The sequence below is a fragment of the Labrus bergylta genome, chromosome 14, assembly GCF_963930695.1.
Source record: "Labrus bergylta chromosome 14, fLabBer1.1, whole genome shotgun sequence".
NCBI classification, from domain to species: domain Eukaryota; kingdom Metazoa; phylum Chordata; class Actinopteri; order Labriformes; family Labridae; genus Labrus; species Labrus bergylta.
In genome coordinates this window covers 8,098,800-8,116,875 of record NC_089208.1, presented here as the reverse complement: position 1 = coordinate 8,116,875, position 18,076 = coordinate 8,098,800, and the positions used below count along the sequence as shown (strand labels likewise).

General features: G+C 38.2%; 4 protein-coding genes across 4 annotated transcripts; all 4 read left to right on the top strand.

Annotated features, from left to right (window-relative positions):
* Positions 1-987, top strand: LOC109998877 (olfactory receptor 5AR1-like). The gene has a single exon (XM_020660799.2). The coding sequence runs from the start codon at positions 37-39 to the stop codon at positions 985-987; it is 951 nt and encodes a 316-aa protein (XP_020516455.1). The 5' UTR covers positions 1-36.
* A 3,349-nt stretch (positions 988-4,336) lies between these two features.
* On the top strand, positions 4,337-5,272 carry LOC109998869 (olfactory receptor 4E1-like). Its single transcript, XM_020653791.2, has one exon. The coding sequence runs from the start codon at positions 4,337-4,339 to the stop codon at positions 5,270-5,272; it is 936 nt and encodes a 311-aa protein (XP_020509447.1).
* A 5,111-nt stretch (positions 5,273-10,383) lies between these two features.
* On the top strand, positions 10,384-11,313 carry LOC109998876 (olfactory receptor 52N5-like). Its single transcript, XM_020653797.2, has one exon. The coding sequence runs from the start codon at positions 10,384-10,386 to the stop codon at positions 11,311-11,313; it is 930 nt and encodes a 309-aa protein (XP_020509453.2).
* Positions 11,314-14,791: 3,478 nt separating this feature from the next.
* LOC110005443 (olfactory receptor 52N5-like) lies at positions 14,792-18,063 on the top strand. The gene is made up of 2 exons (XM_065963371.1): positions 14,792-14,835; positions 15,826-18,063. The coding sequence occupies exon 2, from the start codon at positions 15,844-15,846 to the stop codon at positions 16,816-16,818; it is 975 nt and encodes a 324-aa protein (XP_065819443.1). The 5' UTR covers positions 14,792-14,835; positions 15,826-15,843; the 3' UTR covers positions 16,819-18,063.
* The last annotated feature ends 13 nt before the right edge of the window (positions 18,064-18,076 follow it).

Sequence of the window (18,076 nt, the reverse complement as noted above, 5' to 3'; positions counted from 1 at the left end):
CAGTTTATCTGTCTGCCTCTCCTGGCTCGCTGCAGCATGGAGAACTTTTCTTTCAATGCAAACATTTTACTGATGGAGGGATTAAAGGTTAGCCCATCGTCCTCTGTTCCTGCCTTCATCTTCCTCCTCCTCATCTACATCTTCATCATGGTGTCCAACATTGGTCTGGTGGTCCTGATCTCCATGGAGAGGAGCCTCCATGAGCCCATGTATCTGCTCTTCTGTAACATGAGTATAAACGATGTGTTTGGGGCCACAACCATTATTCCTCGCATACTGAGTGATGTTTTCACTCCAATGTCACAGAGGTACATTCCTTATATAAGCTGCGCCATTCAGGCTTTCTGTGTTCACTTTCATGCAGGCGCCTCTTACTCAGTGCTCATGGTCATGGCTTATGATCGTTATGTTGCAATCTGCAATCCGTTGCGCTATGTCACCATTATGACCAACAGGATGGTGGTCAAACTGTCAGTTGGGGCTTGGGTGGCAGCACTCATCTTTGTCACAATCCTTCTGGGTCTCACCTTCCGTCTCACAATCTGCCGACAGACTATTATGAATCCATTCTGTGACAACCCTTCTCTGTTCAAATTGTCTTGCCAGAATCTTCTCATTAACAACATCTACGGCCTCGGGATGGCCGTCGTAATTCTGGGCTCCTCACTCTGCAGTATCACTTTCACCTACCTGAGAATCGCCATGTTATGTTTCAGAAGTAAGAACAAGGCTCAGATCAGTAAAGCTCTGCAGACTTGTGTTTCCCATTTAGTTGTGTTCCTCATCCTGCTTTTTTCAGGTGGGATCATCAGCACCCTCCATCGTTTCCCTAATTTATCAGATGAGAGGAAGTTTGCCTCCATCATGTTCCATGTGGTTCCTCCTTCCATGAACGCTGTTATCTATGGACTGCAAATCAAAGCAGTCAGAGAAAAAATAAGGGTTATATTGAACAGGAATAAAAAGACTATGTCAGCGGTGAAATGACTGTAACCAACCAAATTTGTAAACATGTTATTGCAATACTTTAGCTATTTGTAGAAATGTAAAATTCATTAATTTCATGTGAAATGAAAGCATGCTAGATACACTTGTTTCAAATTTTAAATATTTTGAATAATCATTCAATAAGAATTTGTTACAAAACAGTTAAGAGATCAACAGTATGTGGCCACCTAAAAAACAAATTATAGGACAATTAGAGAGGAAGCTTGAGGATTAAAAACTGTTAAACATATTTTTAATTGAAGGCTGCATGTCTTCATTTCTATATGTCCATTGTAGTTGAATTTGAAAATGTTTGTGTTTTGTGTCATGTTTTTTTTAATAGATGTTTCTGATACATGCCTTAAAACACTCGACTGAAAGTGTTTCAGGGGTGATCGCACAAAACTCTTTGTACCACAAGTATTACATTATATTTGTATTTGTTCTATAGTTATTCAAATAAATGTATGAAAAGACACACATCAGTCAAAATCATGACTTTGCATTAAGTAATCATCATTCTTTAAATCTTGCTTTGACAAAAGAATCAAGAGTTACTTTGTCAGATATGTCATACCTTCATGTGAAAGATTTAAGGCAGACCTGTAAATCACACACACACACACACACACACACACACACACACACACACACACACACACACACACACACACACACACACACACACACACACACACACACACACACACACACACACACACACAAACTTATACTACCAATAGGGGACGATAATTTCACACTGACCAACTGGGTACTTCTGTTTCTGATCATTCGGAAAATACAAAAATATAATTGGAGATTTACTTTCACGGCCTTTAACCATAATGTCATTTCAAATATTTTAATCAATTTGATTTTTTAAGAAGTTGCCAAGCAGGGACATGCAGGCCTGAGCGCTATCTACCTGTCTAAGAAGGGACCTTCATACACAGCAAACAAACTGTCTGTGCCCATTCTTTTAGATTGTTAATGTTTGTTTACTGCAAAGCTACTCCTTACAAAAATTTATCTTTGAACCTTTTTCTCTTTGCACACCAACTCAATTAACACAAACATGCATTCATACACATCAGCGATCATTCACATGTTTCTTTGCTCTATTGGCTTAAAGTGTTGTTTATCACAGATAATTAATAATTTACAGTTGTTGATTATGGTCAGTATTACTTAATCAAAATGTACATGTCTACATTTTAAGGAGCACTTTATGTTAATATTTTGTAGATATGCATTTCGGTAACAGTTGGTTGTGACAGTCAGTACTCAGATTCAAACCTACCTTAATCACCTTATGAATGTAAAAATGGGTTGTAATTTTTTTTTTTTTTTACAGAGCACCTTTGACATTGTCTCCAAAGCTCATTTATTGGTCAATTGCCCCAGTGGGGTGCACTGCTTGATCAATTTATACTCATGACTTATGGATATTAATACATTTATTTCAAAACAAGCTATCTGTATTTGTTAGTAATCAAACCTGCTCCTTGCAGATCCCAGATATTTCTTGAGATTGATCACAAAGACATTCAAATCAAAATCAGAATTAGAAACAGCTTTATTGGCCAGGTATGATAACACATACAGGGACTGTAACTTGAATAGACTGTGCTCTCAATGTACAAAAGTATAACAATACATATAAACAAATACTACATACAAAAAGTCTGAGTGGAATAGATAAAGATTAAAAAATTTGGTAGTTTTTGAGAGACTGTATTCAGGCAAAGTAAGATATAGTATAGGGATAATGCCTGATGAGGTTTAAGTGATTAAGCGACAACTTTTGAAATTGAGCTGAAATTCTGCCATCTTGACAAGCCTTTGTTATGATTTTGCTATGACTAAATCCAAGACCTTGGAGATGGCCTGTAAGGTACCAGTGTGGCAGGAACGTCATTTTCTCATGCTGCAATGGATGCTCAGTGTTATAAAATGCCTGCCAGTCCACTTCTGGTCTGTCTGGAGGAGGTTCACATCAACCAAGGTAAACCTGACAAACACACTCATGTCAAAACTGATAGTTTCCAATGTTCACAGATCATTTAATTTGTCTGACAAGCCAAAAAAGAAAACACTTGATATTTATGAACTATAATATGCTGAATTGAAAAATAAGCCAATTTTAAATGACAGACTGTAGTAATACGAAGCAGTTTTAAATGTTCTCACTAATATCATGCTCGCTGATGTTATAAATGCTGTGTAAATTAGTTAAATCTGAATCGGTCAACCTTTCAGCTGTTTTGTTTGTCATAGAAAATCATCTTTGCTTAAATTTAAACAATTGTAACTAATTTGTTGTTAAAAAATGCTTTCAGTTCAAATGTTCATATAAGACATGATATTTTAGATATTGGAAAAACAATGTAGCTTTAAAAAAACCTTTAATTTCTAGCAGTTTTCTTTCAGTTCTTTTTTAATCTCTTTCTTTGGTCAGCAAATTAGTCTTTATGCAAAAAATGTATGTGACTACTTATTGCAAGTTAGACTGACATTATTCTAATAACCTTTTAATAAACACTTAAACTAAATGATTACTAATAACCTTCATTTGACTGCTCCTTTCAAGGTTAGTAAAAACCTACAATCATCCACAATCCAAATATACCCCCCAGAGTATTTCTGATTGTGATTCTGAATTTCGTTTAGACATTGTGTTATATGAGTGACTCTAGTACCAGGCAAGTTACGTCCATCCAGTCAGTAATATCTAAAAAAGTCTTGATGGAAATAATTTCAAAAGCAGTGAAATAACATATGTGAAACTGTGCTGTATATGAAGTAATGTTTATCTCTAGTGAAAATTGTGCTTTGCTTCAACTTGAAAAATGTTTCAAATGACAAACAATGGCTTGTAAACCTTTGAATCCCCTTTAGTAAAACAACAACTGAAAGGCTTTTTTTATTTGATTACCTTAAATGAAATAAGAGGTGTGAGAAAGACTTTTCAGTTCTATATTTTCTATATTAAACTCTTGAAACTGAGACTATGTTTTCTTTATAACTTTTGTACCATATGTACCATATGTTTGTTATTGTTTTGACTTACCTTTATATAATTTAGAGAGGTAAAATGTGCATTATTAAGAAGAGCTTAGGTTCACAACGCAATGTGCTACATTTGGCCATACAGGCTCATTTTCATCTGTAGTCCCTAGCAGGTTGACAATACACAAATATGATCATAATAAATGTCACTGTATGAGTGATATTGATGCTTTCTATCTCAGATCTCCACCAGTCTAAAAGTTAAATGTAAACTTACAAGATAATAAATTGTTGTCTGAATTTTCCGTCTATTATTCTCTCCAGGGTCCACACATCTAGTATGGAAAATCACACTTTCATTGTGAATGTTCTACTGATTGAAGGGTTAAAGGTCAGCCCATCGTCCTCTGTTCCTGCCTTCATCTTCCTCCTCCTCATCTACATCTTCATCATGGTGTCCAACATCGGTCTGGTGGTCTTGATCTTCATGGATAGGAGCCTCCATGAGCCCATGTATCTGCTCTTCTGTAACATGAGTATTAATGATGTGTTTGGGGCCATAACAATTATTCCTCCCATACTGAGTGATGTGTTTACTCCAATATCAAAGAGGTACATTCATTATACAAGCTGTGCCATTCAGGCCTTCTGTGTTCACTTTCATGCATGCACCTCATACACAGTGCTCATGATCATGGCTTTTGATCGCTATGTGGCAATCTGCAACCCATTACGATACGCCACCATCATGACCAACAGGATGGTGGTCAGACTATCAGTGGCGAACTGGGCTACATCTTTTTTCTTTGTCACAATCCTCATGAGTCTTACCTACCGCCTGACACGCTGCAGGCAATTCATAAACAACCCGTTCTGTGACAATGCCTCTTTATTTAAACTCTCCTGTGAGAATCTTCTCATTAACAACATCTACGGCCTCGGCAATGCTGCAATCATCTTGGGCGCCTCTATTGGCAGCACTACAGTCACCTACCTGAGAATTGCCATTGTGTGTTTAAGAAGTAAGAACAAGGCTCAGATCAGTAAAGCTTTGCAGACCTGTGTTTCACACCTGGTGGTCTACATTATCCTGCTCTTGTCAGGTGGGATCATCAGCATCCTCCATCGTTTCCCTAATTTATCAGATGAGAGGAAGCTGGCATCCATCATGTTCCATGTGGTTCCTCCTTCCATGAACGCTGTTATCTACGGACTGCAAATCAAAGCTATAAGACAGAAAATGATGATTTTATTTAAAAGGAATAAAGTTTTTTAAGGAGGTGTTTGCACATCCAACTATCTCATAAGGTAGCTGTGTAGGGTGACAAACTATTACTTGAAAATGAAAAATCCTGTCAAGTGTGTACACAAATTGGTGATACTTAGCAATAGTAGTACGGGATTTTTTCTTTTCAAGTAATTTAAAAGGAACAAAAAGACTGTGTCAGGGGGGAAATCACCATACCCTACCAAATGTAAACACTAAAATATGCTATGTCAGAGCTTAAAAGGTATTATATGCAGCTTTCTATCTAGTAGGTGTCACACTTTAACACTGGTCTCTCAAACAAAAATCAAACTCCCTGAGCACACCGCGCCCCTACCCTCCCTCAGTGTTCTGACTGTGTGCAGCTGTATTCAGGACTGATCTCCGTTCTGAAACGCAACAAAGTAGATTCTTGGCAAACAAAGCTTTTATTATGTACTGAAATTAAGATGGTTCTCCTGTAATTGTATACTTCTGGAAATACTCTGCAACTGTGCCCCTACAAACAGTGTCCCTAAGTGGGATAGCAGTTGGACAGGGAGGGGTTCACAGAAGAAAAAAAAAGTATGAAACATGTTTGAGACACCGATTGAAACATAAACAAGTTGAAGGAAATACCATCCCATCTATGTGAACACATAGCTGAAAACAACAAACCCAAAGGGAGTTTGAATTCACTCTGTTTTAAGTCATTACTCAACCATACATTTAGTGAGGATATCTTTAATATCTGCCATAAAATGTTGCATTTAATACCTTAAATAGTTACTTAAAGGTCCCATATTATGTTTTTTCTGGTTTTATATGCTCTTTAGTGTGTTTTCCAAATGTCCTGTGCATGTTTAGGCACATCTATGTGCAAAAATTCAAAGTCTGTGGAAACGCGGCTTCTCCTACGTCCTCCTGTTAGCTGTAGCATTAGCCGCATGTAACGCTCGATTCTAGCCCCCCTCGAAAAAAAAATGTCAGTCCGACGTCATTGTCAGTGTGAGATCACTGATCTAAACCCATTGGCTCGTTGTGGCAAGCCCTGCAGCTCATGTTGAAATTTCCGAGACAACTGACCAATAACGACAGAGCGGATCGGCAGACCAGTCAGAGCAGACTTGGCCCATGTAGGGTCTAACAGTGGGGGCTCAGCAGAGCGTAGCTGACGGACTCAGAGCGGAGAGGGAGCCAGAAGGAGCAGTACATGAAAACAGACACTTTTTTAGAACTTTAGCTATTGTGAACGTACAAAAGTAGGTACATAGATTAAATATACGAACCCCAAAAAGGGCAGAATATGGGCCCTTTAATACAGTGCCATACGGTATAGTATGAATGTCAGAAATTAGTTTAGCATTTTATTCAACTTAACATCAGGTATGAAACGATATAACAATGTTCCAGGAGGAATGTGGCAACTCTGAAAAAAACCAGTGAATGAATGATGATACAATGAGGCTCTTAATGCCACAAGTATTTTTTATAGTATAGATGTGTTTTTATGAATGTTTGTTGAAATATGTCCATATAATAAAAAAGAAGGTATATAATAAACCACTCTCCAAACAATAAATTTACTGTTTGGCTTTTAATTACAGATAATTCTTAGTTGTAAATAATATATATAATAATTGGGAAATTCAATTCAAGAAGTATGACTCAATCTTTGATTATCCTTTGTTGGTGGAAAAGATGGAAAAACTACTTCTGGTGAAGGCCTCCATAGTGTACCAATCATCAATCATTCAATCTTAATTGTAAATCGCCAATTCACAACAAATGTTATATCATGAAGCTTGGTAAAAGACCTTTGTACTCATGGTTCTATTGTCTACAAAAAACCCACATTAATCCATCAAGAGCACTAAGCAATAGTTACCAAAGTTACGATGGCAAGAAGAAGCTACCCTGCTATTGGACGCGTGAAGGTGATGTCAGGGAGCGCTGCGCTCAAGCAGAAATTTTTGCAACTTGCGCTCAACTGGGCGGCGAGGAGATACACTCTCGCGCAGAGCAACACAGTAGACAATGACAGGCTTGACAGCGGCACACAGTGCCCACCGCGTCCTATCTGTAAGGCCTTTACAGCTTTCAGGGAAGAGACAGTCATTTTTGCTTGTTATTCATTAAGCTCTCTTAAGTACAGGAAGCGCTATTCTCTTGCTCAGTTGTCCGCGATCTCTCTTACCATGCAAGAGCAGGTTTTGGATGCTAACTGACACCAAATTTTCCGGAAGTTTTGATAATAATTTTTCAAATTAAACATTTAATGGTAATTTGAGCTTTTATAGCAACAGCCGACCCACATAAAAGTTCATAAAAAAAAGTGAATGCCGATAATTACCAAAAAACAGGTCAAGGGACATGTGCCCAGCTTTAAAAATGTGTCATGGCCTTCCATCGCTATGAAGCAGTTTAAACTGGATATTTGTGTAATCTCTTTGGATTGCGACGTGTTTTTGAGGATTTGCTTTCGGTAGTTATCGATCTTTTGTCTGTTTTTACAAGCAACGATAAAAAAATGGGTTTTAGAAACTGTACATCCTTCCCTTTTGATTTTTCACAGGAATGTTGACCCAGCACCTAGTTTAAATTACTAAGGGATACTGCAAATGCAGGGGCTGTCGTCAGAAAAATGACCACTGTGTTCACCTATTTAACATGAGAAAGATATTAAGATAAATATATAACAAGGAAGTATTTGAGATAAGAACTTTAAAGTACCTAATTGGTCATGGACGTCACTGTTTTGTAAATCAGAAGCTGCTTACTCTGATTATATAAAAGTCTGCCAGTCTACCTCTGGCATGTATGGAGGAGGATCCTGTCAATGGAGGTTAACCTAACACACATACTCATCCAGGTAAACACTGCTGGTTTCCACTGTTCAGAGAACACTGAATGTACTGCATCATTTATGTTGTGTTGAAAAAGAAAACACAACTGTGAAATGTTTATTTTGATTAGCTGTTATTGGCATAAAAATTGGAGAAGAATCCATAATTAAACAATCTGTTGTTTATTTCCATTCTATTTTATTTCCTTATCCAGGCGAAATGCATACAGGTATAAGTAAGGTCTTTTACCTGCTTTTTGTAACATAACAATGAGTAAGGTCTTTTTACCTGCTCTTTTGTAATGTTAACAGACAAAGAGTAAGGTATTTTACCTGCTTTTTGTAAAGTGTCTTGAGATAACACTTGTTATGAGTTGACGCTATACAAAAATAAATTGAATTGAATTGAATTGAATTGAAATTGAATACAGGTGCAGGACAAGTAATGTACAAACTGCAGAAAGCAGAGAAAGGTCTCCACACTGTTCAGCTTCGAATGGGAGTTTTAGACAGGGCAATGTTTCGATCTACACGATCTTCCTGATTAAATATTTAAACATTCTATCTTTAAATATTTCATCATGATATGAATGAACCACAGTGACTCTTTAAATGAGTTTATTCTACCGTCATATTGGGTCTCAATGACTTTTTGAATAGCAGCTTTTTTTTTACAAATTACAAGTTGTGTATTGATATACAAAAATAATACAAATTGACAAAAAATATAAAATCATGAATGTACAGGTTTGTGTTATTGAGTTATCAAAATGCTGTGACTGTTAGGCAAAATATTTCCACATTATCTTTACTGTCTTTAAAGCCATTATAAATCACTCCTATTGATTAGGGAAAGAGCTGCTTCCATCGCTAAAAAAAAACTGATTAGGACGATGATTTTAAGAACGCCTCTAGAAGATGCTGATACTTAAGCTATTTTATCTGTATTTTAAGAAGTACGTCTTGTGTTTTTAACTCTTACTATCACATTTAGGAGAAACCCCATAGTTATCTTGAAATGATTTAAAGATTATCTGTGAATAACAAATATGATATAATGATCCTGAAAGTGCAGGACAAGTAATGTTTGAACTGCAGAAAAAAGAGAAAGGTCATTGAACTGTTCCCAATACCAATTTTATTTCGACAGGGTAATGTTTTGATCATCAATATCTTCCTGATTAAATATTCAAACATTCTATCTTGAAATATTTAAACATAACATAAATGAACTGCACTGATTCTTTAAATTATTTTATTGACTGACACTTTACATAGCAGCCTCTGCCATCAGTGTGTATGTGGGGTGAATGTGTAATGTTGACCTGCGGTGTAAAAAGTGCTTTGAGTAGACAGAAGATTATAAAAGCGTTATATAAGCTCAAGTCCATTGACCATTACCATTTAAAAGCTGCATGGTAGAAATCAACCCAGGTGAGAGGAATGCAAAATTAAACATGTTCAATCTTCATTTATTTTATTAGACAGACCTTTTGGCCTATATATATTTTAACAAGAAAGAAATGTTTTAGTTTTTTTGTTCACTTTATGATATGTACTTGTTAGTACGTATTTTCATGGATTCATTCATCTTGATCATTTTGTGGACATATCTTTAAATTGTGTCAACCATCTCACAGTAATTCGACTTTTGGGTCTGTGAAGCTGTAACCTTATATGGGTGAAGCACCTAAGTAGTAGCAGATCTATGTTTGGATAGGAGCCAACTATATGTTGTCAGCAACTGTTTGCTAGACAGAGAGTCTACATCTGTTACGTATACAAATCAGTGTCATGTCATCTTTATTGTTTTATAGTGATGTACCCAAATGGAAAGGAATTTGTGGGCTGTACCTTCTAGCAGAATATAAGCCACACTGTGTGATGAAGATTTTGCCATTTTGCCATTTTGCCCATGATGGCCACTTTGCCAATGATTGTCAATGATTGTGAGATCTTGGTCAGCATGGGTCAGCGATGGTCTGCACTTTGTCAGCCATGTGTGTTGTGTTTCTGTGTTGTCTGACCATGGCTGAATAAATCTAAGATGATCCACAGTCTGTTTCACGATTTCATAATTGTCCATCTCATACAGAAATAACCCCCACCTAACAGTACTCCAACCAGAAACGATATTCATTTAAACTGTTTTTAATATGGCCCAATTCAGTACTTTTCCCAAAGCATCAGAACAATTTTTCTACTTTACATTTAAGAATATAACTTATTTTGATTCACAAGTTTTGTGATTGATTTATCTTTCCATAATCCTCACCAGGATCCTCCCCCCTGCAGCATGGACAACATCACTCTTAATATGGAAATTCTACAGCTGGAGGGCTTAAATATCAGCCCTGACTCTTCTGTTCCTGCCTTTATCCTCCTCCTCCTCATCTACATCTTCATCATGGTGACCAACATCTGTCTGGTCGCACTGATCTTCATGGAGAGGAGCCTGCATGAGCCCATGTATCTGCTCCTCTGTAACATGAGTATTAACGATGTGTTTGGGGCCACAACCATTATTCCTCCCATCCTGATTCATGTCTTTACTCCAGTGTCGAGGCGGTACATCAGTTATAATGAATGCGTCATTCAGGCCTTCTGTGCTCACTTTCATGCAGGTGTCTCTCACACAGTAATCACTATCATGACCTTAGATCGTTACGTAGCAATCTGCAGCCCCCTGCGGTACGCCACCATCATGACCAACAGCATGGTGGTGAAGCTGTCTGTGTCAGCCTGGAGCGTAGCTTTTCTTTTAATTGTAACTGTCATAGGCCTCAGCGCCTGCTTGTCTCGCTGCAGGAATTCGATATACAACCCGTTCTGTGATAACGCCTCCTTGTTCAAGCTGTCCTGTGAAAATGTTCTCATCAACCACATCTACGGCCTGGGCACCGCCAGTGTCACAATGGGGTGCTCCCTGGGCAGTGTAATAGTCACTTATCTGAGGATTGCCATGGTGTGTTTGAGCAGTAAGAACAAGACACTGAACAGCAAAGCTCTGCAGACCTGCACCACACACCTGACAGTGTACATCATCCTTTTGTTATCTGGAAACATCATCATCATCCTCCATCGTTTTCCTCACTTATCAGAAGAGAGAAAGCTGGCATCCATCTTGCCCCATGTGGTTCCTCCTTCAATGAACACTGTTATCTATGGACTACAAATCAAAGCAGTCAGGCAAAAAATTATGACTTTATTTAACAGGAAGAATTGAACAGAGGCCAAATTGCAAAACACCCCCTGAATGTGCAGGCATGTTAATTAAAAAATGTCCTCTTTCTGTGTATTGAAAACCCTTCATTTTGTGCATAAAGTTGTAGAATGATGAATGTTCAACACACATTTTATATGATTAGATAGCACAGAATGATCTGTAATCATGCTGTGCAAAACAAGTGCATGATGGGATCAAATGGCTGAGACCTTTTTAGATTGTTCTGACAACAAAAACATGACACTGAATGCCTGAATGCATGCTTTATTATTATTGCATGCTTTATTATATGTTAAATGTTCGGTGCATTAGATTTTTTTTCTGAACAGGATGTTAATTGTCCAGTGATCTTTAAACAGTTTTTTTTTTTCTGATATGTCTCGATAAACTTTAGATAATGGATGTTTGAGGATAATTGAGCAGCATTGATTCATGCCACAAGTATTATATATCACTTGGTTTACAGGTGAGGTTACTCGAGAAACCTTTTTTCGTCCCGGAAACATTGCAGAGGTGAGAATGATCCTGTCGTTAAGTTCTTTATACTGTACATGCCTTTGTGTCATCTAGGTTAGATTATTGTAATTTCCTCTTGTCTGGCTCGCCTTTTCAATGTCTGCAGATGGTTCAGAATGCAACAGCTGCAGTTCTGAAAGGGGCATGTAAATATGAGCATATTACTCCAATGCTAGCCCTCTCTCCATGGGCTCCCTCGTCTGGTGAGAGCAGACTTTAAGGTGATTCTGCTAACTTAAATTAGTTAACAGCAGGCCTGTCAACATTGTGCCTGTCTGACACTCTGGCCGTTGTAGTGCAGTGTCTGGTCTGACAATGGCCATAAATGCCCACAGTAAGAGGGATCAAAGATGGGGTACAAGCAGTGGTGAGGTCTCCCGATCCAAGCGGTCCCACAGCGTAGCAACCAGGGAATGTAGAGGGAGGAGACGAGCACGCTATGGAGAGGAGCGCACTAGAGGAGACGAGTTGGGGGAGAGGCGTACAATGGAAGACATAAATGTCAATGTTAATTTTCTTCTTGCTTGATTTGACACACATGACTGTGTGGCCACAAGCAGCTCCAACATCATCGTGAAATTTGCAGATGGCACGGTGGTTGTTGGTCGCATCAGCAACAATGATGAGCAGGCGTATACAGGGGAGGTTGTAAACCTGTCACAGTGGTGCCAGGACAACAACCTGCTCCTGAACGTCAGCAAAACCAAGGAGCTGATTGTGGACTTCAGGAGAGGACAGCAGAGGGATTACACCCCACTGAGAATTGATGGGACGCTGGTGGACAGGGTGTGCAGTACCTGGGGGTGCACATCTCTGAGGATTTACCATGGACAACTCACATAGACAGTCAGGTGAAGAGGGCGAGGCAGCGCCTCTATCACCTCAGACAGCTGAGGAAATTCAAAGTCTCTGTGAAGGTCCTGAAGACTTTTTATTCCGGAGCGGTGGAGAGTGTGCTGACTGGAAACATCACCCAGTGGTACGGGAACAGCACTGTACGTGACCGAAGAGCCCTGCAGAGGGTGCTGAAGTCAGCAGAGCGTACCATGGGTACAAAACTCCCCACCCTCCAGGACATCTTCACAAGGAGGAGCACAGCCAGGGCAAACAGGATCATGAGTGATCCCCACCACCCAGGTAACGGATTGTTTACATGGCTACCCTCTGGCAGGCGCCTTCGACACATCAAGGCGAACACAGAAAGACTCAGGAAGAGCTTCTTTCCTCAGGCTGTCCAGACTGTTAACTCCACTCTCCTCAGTTAAAAACATAAACAGAACTAAACAAAACAGACCGGTGATTACATGATACACACACACCACACATTCCAATCTGCACATTGCACTTTGACACCCTGGACACTTTACACACTGACACTTTACACTGTTTACATTACTCTACATTTTATATTTTGTACATTCAAATAATTCTTTTTTTTATTTTTTACATTATATTCTATTTTACTGTATATATGTGTATTATTAATTTGAGTGTTTATTGCATGGCCTTGCGGAACAGTCCTTACATTTCACTGCACATCTGTATGAGCGTGTGACAAATAAAAATCTTGAATCTTGAATCTTGAATCTTAAATTAGCTGGGAATGTTAAACGCACAGTATGTAAAATCAGCACATACAGCAACAGCACGGTAGCTTTCAGTAGCAGCTCCCGCTAGCTTATGCAGCGGTCTTTGACATAACAGCCGCTGTTTCCTTGGCAACGATCAATATTTCATGTCTGGCGGCTCATCACGGTGGCTGCCGACACGTCCCATTACAACTATAAAATTACAGATTTTTCTAGCTTTGATTACTGTTGGAAATATTTGACATAATGCAAGTACTCAACAATAAAATATATATAACATGGGTCAATTCTAATTTTAATTCATCCACATATTTGAATGTAAACATTAGCAACCAAATTCTACATATTATACCTTTAAGTTTCCTTTTGCTACAAAAAAGCCACAATAAATTTAGGTTTTAACCAATGGTGTCTTTCTTCGTTAAAGAATATTGAATGGGAATAAAAAATAGATGTATGCCAATAATCTAGGCAATGTAACAAAACTCCTGGTTGTGTATTATGCTTCAAAACTTTTCACCATGTAAATATTCTGTGATGCAAATAATAGAGAGACTATTTGTTTTCATCTAACTGCCAATTTCTACAGTCGGTGCTTGTTTTGCTCTATCCGACTGCCGAGCCCTGCCTGACTGGGTCTGTTTCTGGAGCGTGAGCGCAGTACAGCCATGAGCCCGCTGAGCGGAGCAGATCATTCCAGACAGGAAAAAAAACAGGAATGCACAATTTCAAAATAAAACAAAAAATACAGACTCCACTCATAAATAACATAGTTAGAAGCTTTTTTTGTGGATTTGGGTTTCCAGGGGCTTTAACTCCAAGGTAGCCACATCCTAACTTACTTCGTATTATTATTGAAGTATAATACTGAAGTATAATACGGAAGTATTTCAGTATTTTGGATTCAGTATTTCAGTATTTTGGATTCAAGAATTTGGGGAGGATTTGATTGGATAGTTATCTTGAAAAAAGCTTTGTAATTGGTCGAACACCCATGAGTTCAGGATGAGTAATACATCAGAAAATATGGTCATTTTGATGTAGAAATACTCAGATAATGTATAATTGAAATATATTTGACAGATAATGGCAGATAAACTGACATTCAGCACAGGAACGCTGGATTAAATTACTTTAATGTTTTTTTTATTTATTTCAGGAATCAGTTAAATCAGTTTGAAGCTAACAAAAAATAAATGAATTAATAACAGGAGAAAGAAAAAACTACAGTGAGCAGAGACAAACAAATATTGACACCACACCTGATGATATTCTGGCCAAGTTGTCAGCAACAGTTTCCTGGACACCATCACCTGGAGCAATAGTTGCTATCAGACAATTTATTAAAGGTGTCAGTCAGTCAGCGTCTGAGCTGACTAGAGGAGGTTCAAATCATCGGAGGTTCAAATCATCGGAGGTAAAACAGACACAAACACACAACCATGATGTCTTCTTTTGTACAGTGAGTGTTGAATGTTTCTGAAATGTTTGTAAGACAGACAACAACAAAAATGCTTCCAGTGACTGACAGACTTAACTATAATCTGACAGCTAATTAGAAAAATTAGACTGTTTGCTGCAGAGATAAAACAGCAGTGTGTAAAATACAGTTGCATTTCTCATAAATTTGGCAAACATTTACTCATGTAAACAAGAATTATTAATGAAAATAGAAAACAACTAAATTGTATTAAGTGATGGATTGTGTAGTGTACTGAGTGTCTGCATCATGACTTATTAATCAAATGTGAAAAACATGAAGTGTGACTGGTTTGTTCTTAATGCAGAATATTCTTCTTTAGCAGTGGTGCCTTTTCATTGAAGCATCATATTACATCTGCCTGACATAAAATCTTGTAAAATACTCCCTGATTGTGTAGAATTCACCTTGTTGTGGATCTGAAGGTGAGCTGCAAACAAGTTTATGTCAACAGTCAGGGAATCAAAGCTACTGTATTGCAGTGCTGTGTTTTTCCTCAGTTTTGTGACTGTTAAACTCTGAGGAGATGAGAGATGAAAGCAAAAGGAATAGATTGAGGGAGGGAAACAAGAATCTCCCATGTTCTACAGAATATAATGTGTTGTTTTTTTTAATAAATGGAGTCTGATCCCTTTGTAAAGTCCAGTTAACAGCAGTTTGTGGTATATTACTCTTAAACATAAAGGTCTTTCTCTGTAGAGATTATTTCTGTGATGTTTTCAGACACTAACAAATCTAACAGAACTGTTTGTGCCTATTTTATTGAAAGAGAAAGTTCTGCACACTGTTCAGCTCCCAATGAGCAGCTTGTCTTTGTCCTGCACATGTTTGCAGTTTGCTTGGATGTGCGCACACCGGTCCCTTTTCCTGTTTTTGATTTAGAGAACTAAACACAGAGTTGAATTCTCTGTTTATGTTCCCCTTCAGGGTCCCTCCCTCGGAAAAATGGAAAACAAAACTTTCAATGCAGATATCATCTTCATCGAGGGGTTAAAGGTCAGCCCAAAGTCCTCTGCTTCTGCATTTATTCTCCTCCTCCTCATCTACATCTTCATCATGGTGTCGAACATTGGCCTTGTTGTCCTGATCTCCATGGAGAGGAGCCTCCAGGAGCCCATGTATCTGCTCTTCTGCAACATGAGTATTAATGATGTGTTTGGGGCAACAACCATTATTCCTCGCCTGCTCAGTAATATTTTCTCTCCGATCACAGACCGCTACATCTACTACATGGACTGTGTGGTTCAGGCTTTTTCTTCTCACTTTCATGCCGGCACGTCTCACGCGGTGCTCGTGATCATGGCTTTTGATCGTTATGTGGCCATCTGCAACCCCCTGCGATACGCCACCATCATGACCAACAGGATGGTGTTGAAGCTGTCAGCGGGGGCCTGGCTGGTGGCGTTCATTTTGGTCGCCATCCTCATAGGTCTTACAATCCGTCTGACTCGTTGCAGAAGGATCATAATAAACCCGTTTTGTGATAACGCCTCTTTGTTCAAACTCTCCTGTCAGAATCTCCTAATCAATCACATCTACGGCCTGGGCAGCGCCGTGGTCATCCTGGGCTCCTCCATCGGCAGCATCGCGCTGACTTACCTGAGGATCGCCATGGTGTGTTTGAGCAGTAAGAACAAGGTGCTGAACAGCCGGGCGCTGCGAACCTGCACCACACACCTGGCTGTTTACATCATCATGTTGGTGGCCTCTTTCACCCCCATGATCATGCACCGCCGCCCTGAGTGGGCAGACAGCGGGAAAGTGTCATCGGTCTTGTTCCACGTAATCCCCCCCGCCCTCAACCCGCTCATCTATGGGCTGCAGTGCAAAGAGCTCAGACACAAGATCATCGGCTTGTTTCGTAAGAATAAAGTCACGGACGTTAAATCTAACATGCACGTACAAAGTTATCATGAATAAATCTTTAAAAAAAAGGTTTTATTTAGTCAATGCCATTAATTTCTGTGCAGGTTTCAATAATATGATACATGTTTTGTCACCAAAGCTTTAAGTTGACTTTGAGTTCATTATTTTTGGTCGGTAGAAGTGCCAGATCACTGAATCTGCAGTTTTAAAGCTCATGAAATAAATGTTGAAAAAACATTTACATATAATGACATTATACGAATGAAACTACCTTCATAGCCTGATTCTCTAAGGATCAATAGTGGTAATAGCGCTAATGGCTCTAAAGATGCATCTCATTTGCTACTACTATCTGCTCAGTCTCAAGGTCTAATTCACAGAGAATATAATGCAAAATGTTATTCAAGGCAAGGCAAGTTTATTTATATAGCACATTTCAACAACAAGGCAATACAAAGTGAATACACTGAAATTATTAAATCTGAACACATGTTCAAATAAAAAGAATTCAAATGAAATTAATTGAAATAAAGTAAAAATATAAAAAGATTTAACAGTTACAGTGCAGAGTTAAACTTTAAAATCTTATTAAAATTGTTTAATGAAAGGCAGCTGTAAACAGGTGTGTCTCGATTTAAAAGAGCCAAGAGTTTCAGCAGACCTGCAGTTTTATAAAAAGAGACCATTTTCCCATTTTAGGGGAGCATTTTACCATTTGAGTGTGTTTTGTAAATTAGACCTTGTTTTAAAAAAAAATCATTTGCACCGGTTTAGCGGGCGCAAAAAGTCATCGTCATTTTTTTCATACATTGCAATTTGTGGTTGTAGAACAATATTTGTTTTTATATTTAATACAATGACTTGTTGTAAGTATTAACTATCCTTCTGGACTAATAAAGGCTCTTACATTATGTACCTGACTTCTTTTTCATAATATACTGTAAGCTTTTACTTAATACAAATACATTAAAATTGGATACTGAACTGAAATGATCTGGTTACATGTGGACACATTATTATTATCATCAGATATTTTCTGAGCAATCCCTTGTGGATTCTTGCTATATGGATATGTTATTGATCTATCTTTTTTGTCTTGGTTAATTTGTGATGCTTCAGGCAGCTCCTTCACATATTTGAACCTTGAATTCAACTTTAATAAAGTTGGGTTGGGTATACACAGCTTAAAATACATCTGATATATGCAATTAAGTATTCAAAGCTGCTACTTGAAATATCATTCTTTGTTTGTTTTTTTTAATCAAGAATGGACATAAGAAAAGTTAGGAGTTCAGTTTAGTTCCCCGCGTAG